At 39.7% G+C, this 23634-nt stretch overlaps 1 protein-coding gene across 1 annotated transcript in view; it reads right to left on the reverse strand.

Annotated features, from left to right (window-relative positions):
• The window catches only part of COL4A3 (collagen type IV alpha 3 chain), a 128297-nt gene that overhangs the window by 62786 nt on the left and 41877 nt on the right, over nucleotides 1-23634 (reverse strand). Inside the window, exon 2 of the mRNA XM_035006985.1 lies at nucleotides 2015-2071. Within this exon, the coding sequence (XP_034862876.1) occupies nucleotides 2015-2071 (57 nt within the window). The remainder of the gene's footprint in view (nucleotides 1-2014; nucleotides 2072-23634) is intronic.

Genomic DNA, 23634 nt, shown 5'->3' on the forward strand with positions numbered 1-23634 from the left:
GGATAAGAAACACACAGAATAGCACTGTCCAGCAATAAACATATCCACAACCATTGCTTTCTTTTCTTTACAACTTAATGAGGACATTTGACATATCTTTTTCTTCCATTGGAACAACAAAATTGACACTCAGCAGTAAGTATAACAGTAAATGGAAAGCTACCTGCTTTTAGTATTTGTCTATAGGCTTGAAAGTGTTTGCCTTTGGTCTTGTAGGAACTACTTTTCCCCAAATGGTGGCACTACACAGAGCAGAGATCAAGAGAGAGGGAATCAAGTACTGGAGGGGGGAAGGCCAGTGAGAAAGTTGAGATTGGTGCAGTGTGTTTGCTTGGGGATGGAGAGAGAGTGAGGCTAAGGCACAAGAATGTGTTTGGGGGTGCGCATAATTGCTTTGTAGCTTGAAAAGAACAACATGCAGGCTATCAGTTTTAGCCCTTTCTTGATTACACAGGAATTAGTAATTCAATCTGCTCTTTGTGTAGGAGATGCAGGAGATATCGAGAATGGCATAACAAAAGGGTGAGCTAAATTGTTTTTTAGAAAGAGATGATATTATGAGAATGCCCCTAGTAACGAGCGAGTGAAAATAATTTAGGCCCCATGAGTGACATGTTTCTGCCAACAAATAATTTTCTGGTGAACATGGGTCCTGGGATCACTCTTTAATAATAAAGGTCACTGGTTGATTCAGTCAATTTAATTACACAATTGGTAAATTAAATTTTAAAGAAGTTTAGAAAGAGATCAAGTCAGCTATTTCACATGGTTATGTGCACACACATTCCATAAAAAGAGAGACAAAAGAATATGCTAGTCCTCTCTCAATACTCAGTTACTCTCACACATCCTAGAATAGCATCTTGCACATAGTAGGGACTCAATAAATTCTTGAGAGCAAAAATGAATCCCGGCTTTCCAACCTGCATCTGAATATACTACATTCATAGCTTTAGGGAAAAACCTAAATCAAAGTCCGTGTTAATTATAGAATAACTGAAAATAAACAGAGTAATTATTATATAGTTAGTATATAAATTATATGCAGATTATTTTATCTAAAGAGCTAAAAATACATTCTAAAAATATTTTTAGTCACTCTTCAACATTGTTAAGCAATTCATTAGCGTCCCTGAGGAAAGGGTCTGATAAACAAAGAAAAAACTTTAGTTCGGCCTCTGTCTTAATTATCACAAATTGCAAGTTAATGGAGCGAATTAATGAGATTTCGTGGCGTTCTTTTTTTTTCTTGAATTCTGTAATGGAGCTACAGGTTTGCCCCGCTATCTGAAGGCACAGAGTTCCTACGAAACTTTTCCTAAATATTGAAATGGTGTAAAATGGTGTAAAATCCCCGCTTTCTGAAAGTTTGAATTACACCACTTTGCTTTTATGAAAAACCTACGTTGGTATGGTAATGTTTGTTTGTTGTTGTTGTTTTCATAGAAGCAAAATCCTCTTTGGATTTCTTTTGGTTAGCAAAACGAATGGCAACGTGGGTCTTTCCTAAGAGCGGAGTGGCGCAAGGCGAGCTTTCAGAAAGCGGGGGACACCGGGAGTACTTCAGGTGCTGCATTTTGGCCTCAGCCAGGGGGCTATTGCAGGATTCTTTCGCCAGGGGGCGCGCCCGCACCAGTGCTGCAGGCCTTGAGGTCTTGGGATTTCAATGCCCGCGTCAAAGTGAGTGAATCCAGTTGTTTTCCGTTCTCCCGTGTTTATCCACATTTCTACATAGAGAGGCATTCTGATAAGCTTTCTTTTTTGCCAACTTGCTCCTTTTTCTTTACAGACCGAAAGAGTTACATTTTAACTGACGGTATTTACACAAGTTGTCTGAAACTTACCAGAAGGTTTTTTGTTTTTGTTTTGTTCCTTTTCTTTGGTTAATGTTTATATACAATTTCTTTAAAATTGGATTGGGGAATGGAATAACACACTGCGGGTCTTTCTGATAAGAACAAATTCCTGGATGAGCTCTACAGAAGAAAGAAGCAATATTAAGATTTTTTTTTACCTTCTCCCCTTTGATCCCATCACAGAAGCACGGGCCTTTGTCTTTACAGACACAACCCTAGGAAAAGGGAAAAAGAAAGAGTTTTGTTTAAAAACAGCTTAATAGGGGCGCCTGGGTGGCTCAGTCGGTTAAGCGTCTGCCTTCGGCTCAGGTCGTGGTCCCAGGGTCCTGGGATCCAGCCCCACATCAGGCTCCCTGCTCGGCGGGGAGCCTGCTTCTCCCTCTCCCTCTGCTGCTCCCCCTGCTTGTGCTCTCTCTCTGTCAAATAAATAAATAAAATCTTAAAAAAAAACCCAAACAAACAGCTTAATAAATCCTGGCTGGCAGGGCAAAAGCAAACATATTTTTCTGTTCTTTGAGCGTTAAACACCGTTTATTAGGAGCCATGCTATACTGGGGCAATAATAAATCAAGAGAAACAGAGCCGAGAAGTGAAAAGATGTTGCACGTAAGAGAACTGTCCGGTGAGTGTGCATCATTTTTATTGTATTTGGGAATTCTAAGTTATTTATGGAAAAGGCGAAGTCATCTTTCCTTTTTTCAGGATAACGTGTAGTTGTACCATATGAAATTGCCATAACCGTAAGCAGAAAGTGGTCTAATGTTGGCAACTTAGATTTAACATAATATATATAATATGTATATTATATATGTAAATATGTATATCATATATATAATATGTGCGTATGTGTATATTAACTGGTCATATTTTCTTTTTTTTTTTTTAAAGATTTTATTTATTTGACAGAGAGAGATAGAGCGAGAGAGGGAACACAAGCAGGGGGAGTGGGAGAGGGAGAAGCAGGCTTCCCGCAGAGCAGGGAGCCCGATGCGGGGCTCGATCCCAGGACCCTGGGAACATGACCTGAGCTGAAGGCAGACGCTCAACGACTGAGCCACCCAGGCGCCCCTAACTGGTCATATCTTCTATAAGTGATTCAAAGGTTTTCTTTTCCTGAAATGATGTTCAAGACTGAGAAAAGATGATCAATACCCACTATGTGTCTTTAAGGAGAACAAACTAATTCACTAATGTAGTGACATATTCTTGGTATAAAGCAAAAACAAAAATTCAGCTGTGAGCTTGAGAACTCTTATCCTGTCTCAGTTACTCTGACACATTTTAGAACCTATGGACAGGCCAACTCTAGTGAAGGTTGATTTTTAAAGATTTCTCTGCCAGCAGAGGACCAAAGAGGTAGTTGAAAATACTGAATTTAAAATGTGTTTTGACACATGTTCTATGTTTATGTATTTACCTTTTAAATTCTTTTCTTCAGGTTAATATTAACTGAGAATGAGTTTGCTTTCCACAGGAAAAGAATATTAATTGACAGCAAAGGCAGGGCAAGTCTAGGACCTGTGCTGGCTGGTTGGTAGAAAAAATAAAAGAGAAATTGCTTCAGACATTTCCAAAATGGAGGATCCTATTTGTTCAATTAAAATAAAATGCTCAAGCAAAAATATCTTTAATTAAATATATTTTCTTAGCCTAGAGCACTAGGCTATGCCACCTTTCAAGGAAGGGAAGTGTATAGTAATTTTCAAACACCGCGTTTGTACATACCTCACAATTTGTATGAATGGAAAGTGATTGACTGAAAAGGAAAATCTATATTCTTTCCAAGTATTGGATATTTGATACTTTTTAGAAGACTAGATTTTTCTGATTTTCCTCCTAGATGTTTGGGGTCATTAAGTCATACCTTGACATAATATATTTAATCTTGTCTTTCTAGATTTTTCAACTTTTATGTTCATTTCAATCACATATTCACACATACTCTACTAAAGCAATAGTTCTCAAAGTGGGGATCCCCTGATCAGCAGCATCCACGTCACCTGTAAACTTGTCAGAAATGCAAACTATCGGCCCACCCCAGACACACTAAATCACAAACCCTGGGGGTGGGTCTCAGTATTCTGTTTTAATGGGCCCTCTGGGTGATTCTGATTCCACTAGTCTAAGCTATCACCCAAAATCTGAGTCTGCAAGCTAGAGCTAATCCTCTAAATGTTTCCGAACACTAGATCATTTGACACACTAATTTGCACATCTGTTTTTGTTTGCGATGTCTTTTTTCCTGTCATCCCAAGCAAGTAACCAGGCTTTTCTGTCCCTCACTTTTGGGAAAGCAAAAGCTGCCTGAAGACAAGAGCCGTAGTTTTTGTTTCTGGTTTAAGTACCTGCTGACAGTTGGCCCCAAGGGTTGGAGGGACAAGCACGCTGCTCCCACACAGCATTTGGAGGGGGCAGCGGGGCTTCAGAAAGGAGTCTGAGTCCTACACCCAAGAGCACTAGATATTGGGCAAGGAAGTGCCACCCACGCGAGGACCCAATGCTCGAGTTCACGTGGTGGTGGCGGGCCACGGTTTCAAGTGGACAATGAGCATCTCTGACCCTTCTGCCTCCCAGACACAACACAGCACTCTCTGAGACTCTCAGGACCACGGGTAAGAGGAAGTAAATTACCAATCCTCTAACCTCTGAGAAGGTACATGGAGGTCATGAGACAGGCCTTATTTTATTTCTTGGAGTAAAAGCCATGTTTGCTGTTCGTTACTGAGAATCTTTCAATGTTAGCTTGAACAAATGTTCGCCCCCAAATGACATCAGGTCCTCTTTCTTATTTGCTCCTATGTTTAATGTATATTTTCCCTGGTGCCTGTAAGCCCTAGGAGGGAAGGAATTTTAGTCTAATTCACATCAGTAACCCTGATGTATAATATATCCTCAACCAATGCTTGTGGATTGATTAAATAGATCAATGGGTAGATGGAAAACTGGTAATTTTTTTACAGCCAATTTGGACCTGGAATTTCAAGACATATGAATCATATTGCTATTGTTTTGCTCTACTGTGACTGGGATATTTTCTTTACGCATGAATTATGCACAACTATCGATGAAGTGGCAAAAAAATGAAACTAAAAGCCTTGGTTATTTTAATACAAGTTAAAATTAACACCAGGCTAATTAGTTGTTAGTTGCTTGGACTGAAAAGGTTTTTTTTGGAAAATTTTAAACCCTCCGAGAAGTTGAAAAATATGCCCCTTTAAAAATATGCAACAGGGGCGCCTGGGTGGCTCAGTTGGTTAAACGACTGCCTTCGGCTCAGGTCATGATCCTGGAGTCCCGGGATCAAGTCCCGCATCGGGCTCCCTGCTCGGCAGGGAGTCTGCTTCTCCCTCTGACCTTCCTCCCTCTCATGCTCTCTGTCTCTCATTCTCTCTCTCTCAAATAAATAAATAAAATCTTTAAAAAAAAAATGCAACAAAATAAAAAGCCTCCTCTGCATTTACTGCTTCATTGTTGCTTTCAGTTCAAAATAATTTTTATGTCAGAGAGACATATTTGGGGTGACATATTCTAGTTTCCTGCCTGTCCCCTAGCCTCTCCTCCCCCACGCCCAGCCTGGCCTAGTTTAGGGTAAGGGGAAGTTGGCAGCATTCAAAGCTGGTTAACACTCTACTGAGCAGGTCTGTTGATTCTGCATTATGATTATTGATCCTTTGCCCAGCCAATAGCCTGAGGCGAACGTTTTTGTGTGTGAAAAGAGCTGACCAAGTGTGGCTGACTGAGCCAGACAGACTCCATGAACTGCTCTTCGCAGGGCCCCTCCATCCCGTGTCTGCCTTAAGCAACTGACCGTGAGCCTTGGCAGCATGCCCTCCAGTAAAGGGGAATGACACCCATGCGCTGTGCTCGCGGTGGCCCCTTCTTCCCCACCCAGAGCCGCTGTCGCCCCACTTGGGTATCGCAGAAATCTCACTGGAGATGCCACTTCCTATCTTTCAAGCCCTGTCCAGGGAGACACCACTAGTCTAGACATCTAAATCAGCCACCCGTTTTTGTTTTTCTGGACGACAGCAAGCATGCACATTACTGGCTCTGACAAAGAAGGGGGCAATCAGAGGTCTCTGGTACATTTGGGAACAAATCGGTAAGAAAGTTCCATCCATCTCGTGTAAGGCAGTGAGTGGGATTTATAATCGTTAACTCCAGGTTTTTTTTTTTTTTTTTTTTCTTGTCCTAAAATGTTTTGAGTCTAGCAGGTCTAAGAGGCCTTCACCATTCATTTAAGATTAATAGACTCTGAAGGATCCCATGATAAGGATGCTGTAGAGGAAATGAACTTGGATCCATCCTATGATGATTTCAGTAGTTAACATTTTTTTTAAGATTTTATGTATTTGTTTGATAGAGAGAGAGAGCACAGGCAGAGGGAGAGGGAGAAGCAGACTCCCCGCTGAGCAGGGAGCCTGACATGGGGCTCAATTCTGGGACCCAGAGATCATGACCTGAACTGAAGGCAGATGCTTAACCGACTGAGCCACCCAGGCGCCCCGATAGTTAACATTTTTTGAGCAGTGACTGCATAGGGCACTGCTCAGGCTCCCTGCCTCATGCACGGCCTCATTTACACCCGATAACAATTCTGTGAGGTAGGTACTAGAATTAACTCCACCTTATAGCTAAGAAAACTGGATGTTGGAGGCTAGAGGTCGTTGTGAATGGAGCTGGGGGATATGAATCCAGGTGGTTTGACCCACAGCCATATTCTTAAGCACTGTGCTGTATTTAATTATCGGCTGGCTTTGTGGGCTACTGAGGCATTGGGGGAGGGACTCAGATGTATCTCTTCCCCTCACACTGCCGCTGTGCCCCCAACAATGGGATGTAAAATCCCAGTGATGAACATAACGTGGTAGTTCATGGACTTTGCAGTATAAATCAGGAGTTGGCATGCTGCAACCCACAGGCCAAATCCAGTCTGCAGTCTGTTTTTGCACTACTTTTGAGCTAAGAATGATTTTTGTATTTTCAAATAGTTGGAAAAAAAGAAAAAGAAAAATAATATTTTGTGACGTGTGAAAATTACCAGAATGGCACACAGGAATCTCTCTCTTCCCCCTTTTCCCTCCCTTATGTTCCTCCCCTTCTTCCTACGACACTTCAGTCTAAGGGTTGTTGGCAGGGAGGGCCCAGGTGATGCAAATTATGGGTGAGAAGAATCCAGAAGATCGTCTAATCTAAAAGTTCCTTATATTTTGAACTTCACAGGGCAACAAAATAAAAAAATTTAATGGAGACCAACAGTGGATTGTTTTATTTATATTTTGATATGTAAGGGCAATGGCTATCTTCAAACACAAACAAGCAAATCTACCCTCCCACCCATGAGCCAACAGCAAATCTATCATCTACTATCATCATTCCATAAGAAAAAAACAAGATTTTTTTTAGATTCCCCTATTCATTTTAGAGAGAGGGAAAGTGAGCATGCAAGGGTTTTTGCCCGAAAGGGGGAGGGACAGAGAGAGTCTTAAGCCCAGTCAGCACTGAGCCTGCAGTGCAACCTGACTCAGGGCTTGATCTCACAACCCCAATCACAACCCCAATCATGACCCTGATCATGACCCCAGCCAAAAACAAGGGTCGGGCACTTAACCAACTGCGCCACCAAGGTGCCCCAAGAAAAAGCAAATTAAAACACTGTAAAGGAAGCAAGCAAATAAGTGCTCATGGACTACAAGGTGCTCCTTTAAAGTGAAAATAAATAACTTTTACTTCATAAGCAATATCTAAGCTGTTCTTACTTTTCTCATTTCCCTTGGTCTGGTGAAAGTCTACACTGTCCAACACAGGCATGGCTTTGGGAAGCACTGAACTAGTCACAACTGTCTCCCCTCTTCCATCCACAATCCTTCTGGTCAACCACTATCTGCTTTGTTTACTACTACGGTTTTCCCTCTGAGAGGTATCAGCAAGCTAATCTCATACAGTGTAATGCACACTAGTGAACTAATTTTTAAAAATATGCCCTGTAACTGACACATTTTTTTACTGATAAATGCCTCTTAACACACACACACACACACACACACAGTGTGCATAAATGCCCCAAGTGGTAGAAAATTCAAACTCCAGACTGACAGGTGAGACACATGTTGGGGCAGATGCGACCCCTTAGCTTGCCTGCTTGGTTTGCCTGTATGTAGGACCAGGTCTTTCAGAAAATATCTTTGATACTATTACTTGTTTAAAAAAGTAGCTTGTATATAAAACTCATCTATTCCTTTTTCATGTGAACAACCAGTGAAGAAGGACATTCGAACCAGGCATGTCAGAGTTCTTGTTGATCTCTCCAGGGATGGTACTTCCGATGGGAGAAATCTGGAGAAGCAGCCCTGAGCTCTTGTCCATGTGGAGGATGATCATGTGCTTTCACCACTTCCGGGATTTTCAAAGTTTTACATTTTTCAGCTTTGGGTTCTGGGAGAGTTGCTAGAAGTGTTTAGAAACCTTGCACTTCATCACATAAATATAAGGCATTTCAAGGGAAAATCCATTTTCTATCTGTGAACCTAAAGGTAACCTAAAAGGAATATAAGAAGCTGAAGGTCACCCTTACGACTAGGCCAGTTTTCCAAATGGAAGCCTTCTTTGGATTTTTGGGAAGACTCTGATGTGATACTATCTGAAAATATGGACACTACTTGGGTAGCAATATTATTTTGAATAATAAGGAGAAAAAAAAACAGGCTCACTTATGTATGTAAAAGTTAATCCAGGGGCGCCTGGGTGGCTCAGTCATTAAGCGTCTGTCTTTGGCTCAGGTCATGATCACAGGGTCTTGGGATCTAGCCCCTTATCAGGCTCCCTGCTCAGCTGGAAGCCTGATTCTCCCTCTCGCACTCCCCCTGCTTGCGTTCCCTCTCTTGCTGTCTCTCTCTCTGTCAAATAAATAAATAAAATCTGTAAAAGAAAAACATTAATCCAGAAAGATAGTTGTTTAAATACTTTTGCATTTGTCCTCTTGTGTGTGTGCGTGTGTGTGTGTGTGTGAGAAAACCAGAATAAGATGAGGGATAAAGAATAAAAAAGAGTACCAACTCACAAGATGAGAAAAACAGGTGAGCAGAAAAAAACAGATGAAAAGTGTCAACTGTTGGAACCTGGGTGGCCAGTGAAAGCGTCACATCAACTGGACCATTACATTTGTAAATACTTTGACACATATCCTCTGTTCCAATAAAAGATAAGACACAAAACCAGAAAATAAAAAAGACAAACTCAAAAACAAGATAAATATTTCTGGTGAGCAACATTCAATGACAACACAAAGCAGTGGGGGGGACTGAGTCATCCCATGTTTGGACTGAGTCTAGAAGCCAACTGTGGTGGTTTGGAATTTGGCTCCTGTGCATAATAGGGAACATGAGCCAAGAAACACCATTTTAAAATTATTTGGATTGGGGTCATGAAGTATTCCCAACAGGGGCCATTCCAAAAGGGTGGGCACACACAGAGGAGAAAGAAAAAAGAAACAACAAAAATTGGAATACAGAACTGTGGTAGCCAGTCTCCAACATGGCCCCCAGTGATCCCTCCTCCGGGCATTCATGCAGTTTCGTAGTCCCATCCCATATTGAACCAGGGTTGGTCTGTAGGACCAATAGAATAGGACAAGTGTGATGCTATGTCACTCTGAGACTAAGTCATAAAAATAACATTGTGCTATCTGCTCTGTCTTGGGTTACTTGCTTTGAGGAAGCCAGCTGCCATGTCAAGTCAAGGAGCATTATGAAGAGGCCCATGTATTGAGGAACTGAGGCCTCTGGCAACAATCCTGTGAATGAGCTATCTTGCAAGCTACTCTTCCAACTCTGTCAAGACTTAGATGACTATTGCCCCAGCCTACAGCTTCTGAACCCCACGAGGGACCTGGAGACAGCATCACCCAGACTCCTACTCAGGATTCCTGACCCTCAAAGAATGTATGAGATGATAAATGTTTGCTGTTTTAAACTGAAAAATGGGGGGATAATCAATTAGGTAGTAGTAAATAATACAGGGGTCCAACTAAAATTAAAAGTTTGCTGGAAATGATAAAAGAAAAGTTCAAAAATCTTCTCAGAAAATAGGGCAAAAGAAAAAGGGGTGAACAATAAGAAAAAAAAAGTGCAGAAGTTTTGAGGATCAATTCAGGATGTCCAGTATCTGACCAAATGGAGTTTCAAAAAGGCCATGGAGAGAAAATTGGAGGAAATTATTAAAGAAATAATATAATAAATGATTTTCTCAGTAAAGAAAATAAATGTTTTAATTGATAGGGCCCACTGAATGTCCCCCTCTTACAAATACACACATCTGAGGCACATTATCAAAGCATCCCAGAAGAACACTGGGGACAATGAGAAGATTCTAGAAGGAAACAACAACAAGAAGAAACAGTCATATACAAAGATCTTGGAGTCAAAACGGCTTTGGATGTGTCAACCGCAATACTATGAAGGAGATATGGCATGAGGCTTTCAGAATTCTGGGGTGAAATTGATTTTCAATGTAGACTTTTATACTCACCAAATGATACATTAAGTTTGAGGAGACACAGATTATTTTCAGGTCCATAATGAAGCAAAAATATTACCATCCAGGCATACTTCCATGGTTAACTACCAGAGGATGTGCTCCACCAAAAAAACAAATTAGGTCAAGAAAGGGGAAGACCTGGGATCTAGGAGTGAGGATCTAACTCAGAATGAGTGTCTCAGGATGACCATGGTATAAATAACTTAGACTGGAGCCAGAGGCTGGCAGCCCCTGGGGGACATCAAGAAAACTGTCTGACAAGTGTGACTAGAAAATTTAAAAAAGCTTCAGGAAAAACAAAAGTTTGTCCAAGAAAGTTCACAAACATGAAAAGCAGTGGCTTAGCAATGAACATACTTTCTAAAACCATATACTGCTGATTTAACCAAAAGTTTTGATCTAAGCATGTTGGGAACATTTGAGGAAAAGGAGGGTTGTAGGTCACAGAAGTGTCCTCACCTATTGAGCTGCAAGTCAATAGTGTTAAAATAACTCTTATGAACCTGTTTTTCAGAAATACGGAAGTAAATAAGTGGAAGAAATAGCTGGAAGATTTAAAAGCGTTTGCCTCTTTGGAGGGGGATTTGGGGGAGGGTAGGCTGGACGGGGACTTTGCTTTTGTTCCAGGTCTTTTGATACTACAAGTATTTTATTATTATTATTTACTATCTGTATTTTTTTACTCTGCTCAAAATTCACAATAAAAAAGAAAGTTCATCTCAAAAACAGAAAATTTCCTGTTAATTTCATATTTGAAGTCTAATAACGTATTGTTTTCTCAACCTAAGAAGCATTCTAAGTTCATCTTCAATGATGTTTTTCTCCAATTTGGAAAATCACCAATCTAGCTTTGACTTCCTGGTAGAAAAAAAACACAGTAAAAATAAACATAGGAAAATTTTAAAGAAAAATGATTCAATCACTTGATGAAGACACCTTCAGCTGATGCTCTGCCGATGAAGGTCAGTCCTGGAGGTTGCCTGACCTACCACTTGCTAGTGGTAGGGTGGGGGACTTACACTCTCTGTTGTTCTAAGTCATATGTTATTAAGACTGTAAGAGGCCTTAGGGTTTATCTGTCTCATACTGAGTCCAAGGTTGGTCCAAATTTTATGTGGAGCTCAGAACCTCTCCTTTGCTCTTGGGCAGAGGAGCTGACTACATTTTAGGGAGACTGGCAAACTTCTCTAAGCAGAGAGGCCATTATACATGCTAGTTCTCCTGCCCACTGCCCAGGCTAGATTGGAGAGGTAGGGCCCACAAACCTGTGGGCTTTGTCTCAGCTGTGCCCACATTAGAGAAGAATAATTCTTTATGGCTGAATTGGGTTGGGGCTCCATTCCTGGCTCACGCTGGCCACTATCGTGAAACTGTCTTCTCCCTAAGCCTGGAGGACAGTAAATGCTGTCTACCTAACACTTTGATTGGGGCAGGACATAAGCCAACAAATCACAAACATAAAATCTCTACAAAGTATAAGGAGAGAATCTGATATCCCGAATCTGCTTTTTAAAACAAACTATAGAAATGTTTGGGGTGTTTGGTTGCATTTGTTATGATTAACATGCTTTTTTGATGGCAGTAGTTCAAATCAAATTGTGATCAAGAAAAATCTCTCCGTTTAGTTTCATGGTATTCCAACTGAAAGTTAGGATAGTGGTTCTCAACCACTAGTAAACAAAAATTATCTGGAGCCCTTAGTAGTCTTAATTTTTCCCGGACCCCAAGTCTAGAGAATAGCCCCGGAGACTGGGTTGCAGGGATTCCTCAGACCACACTTGGAGAATCAACTTTACCTTTTGAGCATTAAACAGAAACGGAGACTCATCTGGAAAACTATTACACTTACATCTGTGGTATTTATGAAATAAGGAAACAGTATTTCTTTTCAAAAATAGAAGTTAGGATTAGTTATCAACCATAAATAAATTTCCCAGATTGTATTATGTCACTCCCCTGATTGAAATTGTTCGTTCATTCCTTACGGCTGGCAGTGCCAGTCTAGACTCATCAGCGTGACGTACGAGGCTCTTTGTATTCTGGTCCCCCTATTTCCTCAGGCTCGGAGGCCACTGGTCACCCCGAGCTCTCTTTCGCATTCCTGGGATTTTCCACATGGTCCTTTGGCCTGAATGCCCACTTCTCAATGCCCCTTACTCTGCTTGGCTAAGTTGTGCTCATTCTGGAGCAGTTCAAAGGTTACCTCTTTCCAGAAGACTACCTCCCTAAATCCTCTAGGTAGTTACTTGTTCTCTCCTCTGTTTTGTGCATAACTGCTCTTATAACACATATCTAATTGCATTGTAATTATTTGTTTTTTCATCATCTAACAAAGCTTCTCATAAGAGCCAGTCATAGTTCGGGGCGCCTGGGTGGCTCAGTCATTAAGCGTCTGCCTTCGGCTCAGGTCATGATCCCAGGGTCCTGGGATGGAGCCCCGCATCGGGCTCCCTGTTCGGCTGGGAGTCTGCTTCTCCCTCTCCCACTCCCCCTGCTTGTGTTCCCTCTCTCTGTCAAATAAATAAATAAAAAGTCTTTAAAAAAAAAAAAAAGAACCAGTCATAGTTCATATGACTATGAACATAGTCATCTCTATTTTCCTAGGAGAGGGGAGAGTTTACAGAGCAGGGGAGGAAGAGAGCTGTACTCCCAGGGGGGAAATTTGGCTTAGCTGTGTCACGTGACATCCGGGCTTGTTTGATTAAAAAACGAGGCCCTCAAGACGAACCTGAGTGGTGGGGGTGCGGGGGTCCATAAATATGGGATATATATGGAAAGGTATAAAGAGAAATGTCACCTACGCCCCAGCCTAAGAAAGAGCACTTTACAAATATGGTTGAAGTCCCCTGTCTTGTCTCTGAATCTTCAATAAAGTTTGTTCTGTAAAAAAACTGCCTTATCCTGGGAAAACTGAACAAGCAGGACACTGCCCTGCTCTGCTCTACAAGTGAAAGAATAATTGTGGAAATTGAGGTGTTGGTGAGATTCAGTCTTCAGCAAGTACAGGAAATCAGGAGAAGCTACCAAGAGAATGCAGGTCCCAGGGACTTTGCAGAAATCTTGGGCAGAATTTGGATTTCCCATGGATTTGAGATGGTATTCAAAGAATTTCAAGTAGTTTTAAATCTCAAAGGACAGGATACTCCTACATAACATTGGAGTTATAGTGGCTAATAGTAGATGTTCAATAAATATTGACCCTATGAAAAAATAGATTACCGGGTACTAAATACATCAAGTTGGTAAGCATAATTTATATAACTATATAAGATAGATAACTATTATTAAAGCAACCAAACAAAGTTAAAAGTGAAACTGGGCACATGTCAAGACTAATACAGTGCTCCATGGGACTGAAAACAGACTATGGAGAGATAAGCATATAAATATGATGATGACAGCTGGAGTGAGACATCATACAAAAATAAATAAGAAAGTGTAAGCTATGTCTCCAGAAAAACAAACATTTGGATATTTTAGACATTTTTAATGATTGACTGAATTTTTTCTTCTCATCCAGACGACTAATGCCAAGTAAATAAAAATCATAGGAGCAGGTAGATGAGAAAGCCAGGGGAGAATTATCCAGAGTCCTTAGGATCTGCACTCGGAAAAAAGAAATGTTCTAGCTGGAACAGTGTAGTATTAGAAGTAGGAGGGACCAAGAAAAGGTAAAGGGCATGAGCCTCAAAGCACAGTGAGCGGAAAAGGCAAAGATCAGGTAGAAATAATGGGTCAGGGGACAGAAACTTCATTCCGTGCTTTTATTTTAGATCTATAGGAGGGAAATTCTGCACGATGGTGACATCTGTTTTGGAAGGATACAAAAGAATATGAAAAACGGAGTTTTTTATTAATTCCCTATTTTAGAATAAAAAGGAAAAGTAGGCAAAAATAAAAATTTAGAATTCAAAGCAATTGAGATCTAGGTCACTAAATCTCTAAACGTTAAGCATCGGATATCTTTTGGAGCTCTATGAAGATGATTGTATTTTCACACTTCCCCAGTATCTGCTTTGCTCTTCATATTAAAAATAGTGTTTGTTGTTGCTAAAATAGAATTTGATTGTTGGACTTGGATCAACAGAGCAGGCATCTAGATAGCTTGCTTCACTGTTAGTTTTGGAAAGAAGACTACAGAAAGAACAACAAAAGCATATTTAAATTAGTTTTCTTAAGACAGAGATGTAATCAGTATCATATCCCAATAGAAAAATGCAGAGCTTTGACTTTTACATGACATCTTTTCAAATGTGCAACTGTATTTAGAAAACACTAAGGAAAGGTTTAGCCATTCTGGCAAATTCAAAAGAATTATACACACACACACACGCACACACATGCATGTGCATACACACACATAGACAATGGTGCAGCTATCCTTTGATAAGACTTTGGTAGCTAGGGCTCATGGCAGCAGCAGGCACGGGTGTTGTGCGTAGTCTTTATACAATGTTGGTATTCAGTCACATTCAGGTATTTCAAAAGTCATTAATTCTGGAAGTTTGAATATGAATATCACAGCAGGGTTGAGAGTATCTTCAGCCCTCCCACAAGCAAGCATGGTCTTGTTTGCAGGAACATTCTGCACCATGGAATGAGCAAAGCCAGTAATGTCCCAAATAATGTTTAACTTTCAGGCCTCTAAATTTTTTTTAAGGATTTTTATTTATTTATTTGAGTGAGAGCAAGAGAGAGGGTGCACAAGCAGGGCAAGGGGCAGAGGAAGAGGGAGAAGCAGACTCCCCACTGAGCAGGGAACCCGATGCGTGGGGCTCGATCCCAGGACCTTGGGATCATGACCTGAGCTGAAGGCAGATGCTTAACCAACTGAGCCACCCAGGTACTCCCAGGCCTCTAAATTTTAATACTTTATCTCCAAAGAAAAATACTTAGGTCCCATCAGAGACTATGGCAGCCAAGGATTCTGTATGAGCACATTTCTTCTGAGTCATTATCTCTACTACTGAATCCACTAGCTAAAACCACACATTTTATTTCTGAATCTTCATGTGGTAAATAAACTCCTAGATAACATACAGATGATTCTCACAATTTGCAATGTTCCTAGAAAAAGAGAGGAAGCCCCCTAAATTAACCATTATGTAGTGATGGTATACCCAGCATTATTTTTTTCTGTCCTGTGTCAGGTTTTTCTATAACCCAAACCTACGAACTGCAGTTATTGGCACAAATACCCAAATAAAATAGAGCTATAGCCAAGAAAACAGGGTGATTAAAATGAAGTCATTGCAAATGTTTAAAACCAGCAAATATGACTTCATAATGTGCACACCTGTTGCTTGGTGAATAACATGCTTACAAATGGCTTGTTTACAAAAGTTGGTTGAAATCAGCGTAAATAGATAAAGTCACTAATCCATATACGATTGTTGAACAAGAGTCTCATTTGGACCCAAGGCTGTTGGGAAACATGAAACATTCTAAGAAATACAATTTCTAGATAACTGAAGTTTACCCCTGAAGTACCCAATCTTTGATCAACTGTCATTGTATTTCATGGTCTTTTGCCTTTGTAAATAGACTGTAAGTGGCATAATCTTCCCTTTCTAAACATTATTGCTGTCCCTGTCAACATTTTTGTGCCCCAGTGGATTCTTGGCACCCAACTGATGATGAAGAAATATTTGTTGAGTGATGCTATTGCATATATGGAGACATTTGCATCTATATCATTTGATTGCAGGATGGTATATGGTTTCAGTTGTTAAATATGCTTTTCTTTCTCTTTTGAGGGAGGCTCTTTTCATTAGGCATTCTGCTTTTCCTTCTTTCTACTCTTGACTTCCTGCCTGTAGCTGTCTGTACCTCTCCCCACATTTCTAACTGTTTCATACATGCTATTAATTAAGAACTCAGGTAACTAAAGTTTGGTAGAATTGCTTATAAATTCAGAATAAAGAGACTCTGGGTAAAGTTTGAGGGCCTCAGTGATAAACAAAGTTCAGGAGATTTGTAGCATTGTTCTGGTTTTTGTTTATCTTTAGATAATTGAAATCGTTAGGTAACGATGTGTTTATATAATGAATAAGTAAATAGTTACAATAAAATATATACAGTCATATTTAAACATCCGCTTATTTACAAAACTTTTTGTGGTACATATTCATAACATAAAATTAATCATAACCATTTTTATGTGTGCAGTTCAATAGTGTTAAGTACATTTGCATTGTTGTGTGACCCATCTCCAGAATTCTTTTCATTTCGCAAAATTGAAATTCTGTTCCCATTAAACAACTCCCCATTTCCCTTCCCCCCAGTCTGTAACTACTACCATTCCTTCTTTCTCTATGAATTTGACTACTCTAGGTACTCCATATAAGTGGAATCATGCATTATTTGTCTTTTGGCGTATGTAATGAGCATAATGCCCTCAAGGTTCATCCATGCTGCAACATGTAACTACCCTCTTACTTGTTTTGTCATCATTCAATTTTTTAAAAGATCTTATTTATTTATTTATTTGAGAGAGAGAGCGTGAGCACTAGCAGGAGAAGGGGCAGAGAGAGAAGGGGCGGGAGAAGCAGACTCCCCACTGAGTGTGGAGCCCAATGTGGGACTCAATCCCAGGACCCTGAGATCATGACCTGAGCTGAAGTCAGACGCTTAACCGACTGAGCCACCCATGCACCCCATAATTAAATTTTTAATATCAAAACATCTGTCATTGAAAGCCAAGGTCATGAGATGCATACCCACACATACGATGCTAGGAAAAGCTGAGGGAATATAAATGTGCCCATAAGACAGACAAGATTTCCTAAGGACTCAGTTGCGTACATTATGGCATATCAATACAGTGGAATATTATGGAGATGTCTAGAAAGATGAGGCAGATCCAGGTGTATTACCTTGGAGAGAAGATATGACACTAAGTGAAGAAAATATACTGCTAAACAGTATGATCATAGTTTTGTATGAAACACATGTGTATGCACAGAAGTATGTCTGGAAGTATATACATAGAAAAGTTAAAAATGGTTATCTCTGGGGCACCTGGGTGGCTCAGTCTGTTAAGCATCTCACTTTGGCTCAGGTTGTGATCTAGGGGTCCTGGGATCGAGGCCCGCATTGGGCTCTGCGCTGAATAAGGAGTCTGCTTGAGGATTCTCTCCCGATGCCCCTCTCCTCTCTCTCTCTCTCTCTCAAATAAATAAAATCTTTTTAAAAAATGGTTCTTTCTAGTGGTGGAATTAAGGTGTCTTTCAAATTTGACTTTTTACTTCCTTGAATTATCTTACAACTTTGGCATCTACATTATTTCACAATCAGGAAGAAAAAACAATAATAACATTTTCATTTTTTTTTTAAAGGAAATCATAATAATGATGAGGGAATGGTAGATTGGTGACCCTTCCAAAAAATGAAAAACAAAAATGCTTTGCTGAGAAAAGTCTATTTTAGGTTTAGTTTATGTTACTTTCTCATTTCAATCCTACATTCTAAGCCAATTAAACAAACAAACAAACAAACCCAATAAAAGTTTCAGACATTCAAGAATGAGTCAGTCTGAAAAATATTCTCAGGTACACTTTTCATTTTTGTGGAGTTGATAAATAGCGTCCTTTGTAGGTAATGATGTGATAAGAAAGTTCTTAAAGGAGACAGCCAGACTATAGAGCCCTATGAGTTTACAAAAAGCCTCTTCAGAATATGAATAAATGGGAAGGAAGTGAACATACCTAGCAACCATATTTCAAAGGACTCAGCAGTGAGTCTCAAGTTCTCTACACACAAATCTTTGAAATGTTTTTCACCTTACACAGCCAGTGCCTATAAGAATGAACAGGTATTTGAAGAATGGAAAGCTAGTTGTATGCCTAGAGATAGGATTGTCAAGTGTTTTTATAGACTCCGGCTTAAGGAATAAAAAATGAAAAAAGACACAACCCTGGGCACACTCTATAGGGATCCGGATTTACAGCAAGAAACAGAGAAGAGTTTCTGACGTTAAGCTGTCGTGAAAACACATCTTCCTTTAAAATGTGTGAGAGACAAACAACTTTTGTCTAAGCCACAGAAAATACAAACAAAATAATCCCCATCAAAGAAGACATCTCCAATAGAACAGTAGAAATACTATTGGCATGTCTATATGCTCGTAGTTATAATATACTTGGGTTTGAAGAAACTCTAAGAATTACTCAATACAACCTTTTAATCTTCAAATGAAGGAAAAGTATGATATATATTAATAACCCTGTTGTCCCCTTGTGCATATTTAAGGGATTGTAATACACATGCAGGACATTTTACCAGATGATCAAGAAATCTCACATCAATTTCTTTTCCTAATTTTGTGGTTTGGTACCAATGAGTCCCTGAGGCATACAGACTTCTCAATGTGTGGAAGTTAAAATGAACCAGATTCCAAATGACTTAAGCCATCTTCAGAATGGATGCTCAAATATATAGAGTACAGAACTAAGTTTCTGTCTGGGGACAGTGTTTCACCTGTGCTTGCTTGGAACACACAATCAGAATCTTTGTTACTTTGGGGCTTTGACTTTGTTTTCATGTGCTCCTTATCACCAAAAGGGCAGAAACAAGAGTTTTCATCCCTGAGGTGTGGATTAGAGCAGGGGGGTGGGGGAAGAATACAGCCTGTGGGGCACATCTTGTCCACTATTTTTGTCTGGACCTCAGGCTAAGAATGGTTTTACATCTTCAGATGTAAAAAGACTATTAGCCTTTCCAGGAGAACAGTTGCTCAGAATGTTGAGGACATTGCCTCTTGCCTCACAAGCCTAAATATTTACTATTTGACTCTCCAGAAAAAGTTTGCTGACCCCCAATGTAGAGGAGAAAGATTTGGAACTGGACAGAAGGCAAAAATACTTGAGTAACTTTTCAGACTGTATGACTTTGGGCTGGTTGAAGACCCTCTCTGGGTCTCCATCCACTTACACACATGGTCTCTTTGTCATTTAATTCAAGTTTGTGTTTTGTGCTACACTGTAGCTATTTAAGAAATCCTAGCAAACCTAATTTAATTTGCACAGCATGCAGAGAATAGCACTGTGACCTTGATTTGCTTTGGAAGAAGCCAATCTGGGTCAGGATGAAGGGAAGACATGATGATGTTTACAACTTTCTAAATATTAAACCCAAAAGTTTAACCCAAACAGGTTTGTTTATGAATGGCTGTGGCCCTTCTGATGGAGTCAAGAACCATCTCTAGGGCAAGGGTCTTGGGTTTTACTTTAAACAGGTTTATAGTATATAAGGGCAATGTTGGTCTTGACTCTGAAACCTCTCAGCTACCTTCCCCAGGACCTTATAAGTCATGGATGTTCACCCAGGCTGTTGCCTGACATCTGAAGCCCCACAGTAAGAACTGAGAATGTTCCTTTAACATAAAGACAGTAGCAATATGCACTGGGGATGACCGAGAGCCACAAAAAATTGGAAACACCATTCTAAAACATATATGGAAGGGAAATGGGCCCATAATAGGCAAAATATATCTGAATAAAAGAACCAGGGAGGGAGGATGCTTCGAGATTTCAAGACTTATTATCCAAAGCTTTAGGAATGAATACACTGTGGTGTTGGTGTAGAGATGGAACAACATAAAGAACCAAGAAATAGACCTGCCATATATATGTTATATATATGCCATATATATGTGTTATATATTATATACATGTATTTTTAAATTTATTGATTTATTTTAGAGAGAGAAAGATAGAGAGCATGCACAAGAGGAGGGGGACAGAGGGCAAGGGAGAAACAGAAGCTCAAGCAGACTCCTCACTGAGCTCGATCACATGACCCTGAGATCATGACCTAAACTAAAACCAAGAGTCAGATGCTCAACCAACTGAGCCACCCAGGCGCCCTTGCATCTGCCATATATCAAAACCTTACATATGACTGAGCCAGCAAAGCAGATCTCTGGGGAAAGGATAGACATGCAATTAATGGTGCTGAGTCAATTGGTCATCCATCTAGAAAACAATGCAAAGTTTCTCCAACTCGTACTTTGCAAAGGGCCAATGCCAAATGGACTAAGGATTGAAATGAAAAAGACAAAATGTTTAAACTTTTTGAAGAACATTTAAGAGTATTTCTTTATGACTTCAGGGTAGGGAAATGTATCTTAAACATGATGCAAAAGCACACTGTCAATGAAAAGACTAATACATTCTACCATATTAAAGTGAAAAAACTTCTGTTTTTCAAAAGATCACATAAAGACAATGAAAAGATAAGTCATAAACTGTGATAAGGTATGTGCAGTATATATCACCAACAAAGAATTAGTATCTTAGGAATCAATAAGAAAAAGACAAAACAATGGATAACAGATATGACCAGTTATTTCACAGATGGGGGAACAAAAACAGACCATAAACATACACAAACGTGCTCAACACCTTCAGTGATCAGAAAAACTGCAAGTTTAATCCAAACTCAGGTATGACTTCATGCACACCATTTTAGTGAAAATTAAAAGTGGGCTGCAGAATGGCAAAAATTAAGTCCTACAGCACCAACCATTGGTGAAGATCAAGAGAAACTGAAACTCATATCCCGCAGGACACACTATAAGCTGTTTTCCAACATGAACATAGCATTTCCTAATCAAGATAAATATGTGCATACTGTATCCCACAGCCTTCTAGAATATTCTCTAGAGAAAACCTGACACAAGTGCACCAGGAGAGACGTACAAACGTGTTCAGCACACTATTGTTTGTAATAGTGAAGATAGAAAATCTCCACATATGCTTCAAGGGAGAATGGAAAAATATATATGTATATTTATATATTTATTTAGAAATACATACATATATGTGTGTATATCTATCTATATATACACTATATCTATATCTATATAAATCTATATATCCATCTATATAAATCTAGATATCTATCTATCTATATATACACACACACACATATATATGTATATATATAGTGAAACTGTAAAGAAAAAAAAAAAATAACATGAAATTCCAGATCGCATTTGGTGGCCAGGAGATTGTGGGAAGGGAACACAGTTGTGATAGATCAATAATATCCTGATAATATCCTATATATTAAAGCATGCACACACCAGGGAGTTTATTTTGTATTCTTTATACTGAAATAGGAGTCTAGTGCTTGAATCCCTGTTCCACTACTTTCTAGGTGAACAAGGTACCAAAACTTCCTGAGTTTTCAGTTTCCTCATTTGGAAAATGGGGTGGTGATAAAGAACCCTTCCTTCTGGGTTCATAGGAAGCTTAGCAGAGATGATAACCCATACTGCCGAACACCATAGTGTCAGTGTTTGTCATCAGTATTATTAATCTGTGATCTAGCTTGACCTCAGCGTGCATACAAATCACCCGGGGGCTTGTTAAAATGCAGATTCTGATTCAGTGAGTCTGGAGTGGGGCCTGAGAGTCTGCATTTCTAGCAAGTTCTCAGGTGAAACTCATGGTGTGACTAGAAGGATCCAGACAATTCCTTTATTCCTATTGTTCCCACATTGACTCTCTTTTGCTACCTTCCTGGTCCTCTTTCTTCTGCTCTCTCATCTTCTCTTATTATTCCTGTCCTCTGCCTGGTCCCCTTCCCAATCTATCAAAATCCTACTCATTCTTTAGACCCCCAAATCGAATTGATTGCACATTAGAATTGCCCAGGGAGCTCCGAAAAACCTGTGAAGTCCCAGAATACACTCCAGACCAACTGAATCAGGATTTCTGGAGGCTGAACTCAGTTGTCATATTTTTTAAAGCTGCCCAGATGATTTCCATTGGAAGTCCAGGGGGAGAACATCTGCCCTAGAGCCTCTGCTGAGTAGTTCCTGATCGCCCCAGATACGGTGGGGTAACTTACCAAGACAGTTCTCTTATGACATTTGGCATCTTGCTGTTTTATTTAGTTACCTAGGTCCTTGTCCTATTCTACTTCATCAAATGAAAGTTCCTCCAAAGTGGAGACTTATCTTGGTAATATTTAAAGCTCATGTAACTCACAAGAGAGCATTTTGAATGAGATTTCAAAAAATATTTCTTGTATTGAATTGTGTACTAGTATGAGTTTCAATTATGAGATGGAACATAGTAACATCATTGATAAATATTCAAAAAATAATTTACTTGCTTCCATGTTATTTTAATTTCAGTTGATAGTAATCTCAGATATAAATTAATATTTTCAAAAAATGTATACATCTCTGGGATTATTTGCAATGGTAAAAGTAATTTCCAACATAAAACACCAATTCTGAGGCTCCTGGGTGGCTCAGTCGGTTAAGCATCTGCCTTCTGCTCAGGTCACCATCCCAGGGTCCTGGGATGGAGCCCTGCATTGGAGGGGGGGGTGGGGCGCTGCTCAGGGAGAAGCCTGCTTCTCCCTCTGCCCCTCCCCCCACTCATACTTGCACTCTCTCTCTCTCTCTCTCTGAAATAAATAAAATCTTAAAAAAACATCAGTTCTGTAATTATGGAATATAATGAAAACACTGTAGGTCCTAAGGCTTTGAAAATAAATTCTCTGTTAAAAGGAATATCATATGTTTGTGCTACTGCAGATATTGCTAATCTAGAACAACAGAATTTTATTGTTGTGTTTTCACTCCAATATATGGATTCGACTGGTTAAAACAGTGAAATAAAAGAAAATACATCAGACCTTTACATTTCAAGGTAACACATGAAGTTTTATACAATGTTCGTTAAGTAACCAAATCTACATTTCTGCCTAAAGAAACTTCTGTTTCTTATGTGGAATATAATTGAATCTGTCCATCATTTTCATTTACACATTTTAAAGGTGAACCAAGAGGACATACGAATCCTTTTTTTCATCACCTGCTGCTGCACGCCTACACACTCTTCGCACCGTGTGCCTGCCCCTGCATACAACCGGTCATTAGTCAAGCACACTGGAAATATCAAAAACGATTTTGATTTTTAAGATTTGTGTTCATGTGTGTATACATTCACAAACACACTTGACACCACACATTTTTGTTCTGAGGATCCAGACACAGTGAGGGAATGTCATAGTTTCCTTCATTAAACATTTCCCTGATTAAGCAGGGAAGCTACATAAACAACTTAAGAGAAAAAGGGTGGTTGAGGCAAGTCTGGGGATAAAATTGGAAAATCCCTGGATTCTTGGTCCTGTGTCCAGCTGGGCAATTGTTGGGTAACAGGATTAAGCTAAGAAAGAGGCATTCAAAAGGAAAGCACAAACAAGGAATTCTGTGAGCCTGTCT

The sequence above is a fragment of the Mirounga leonina genome, unplaced genomic scaffold (genome assembly GCF_011800145.1).
Source record: "Mirounga leonina isolate KUSES-001 unplaced genomic scaffold, KU_Mleo_1.0 Mir_151, whole genome shotgun sequence".
Lineage (NCBI taxonomy): Eukaryota > Metazoa > Chordata > Mammalia > Carnivora > Phocidae > Mirounga > Mirounga leonina.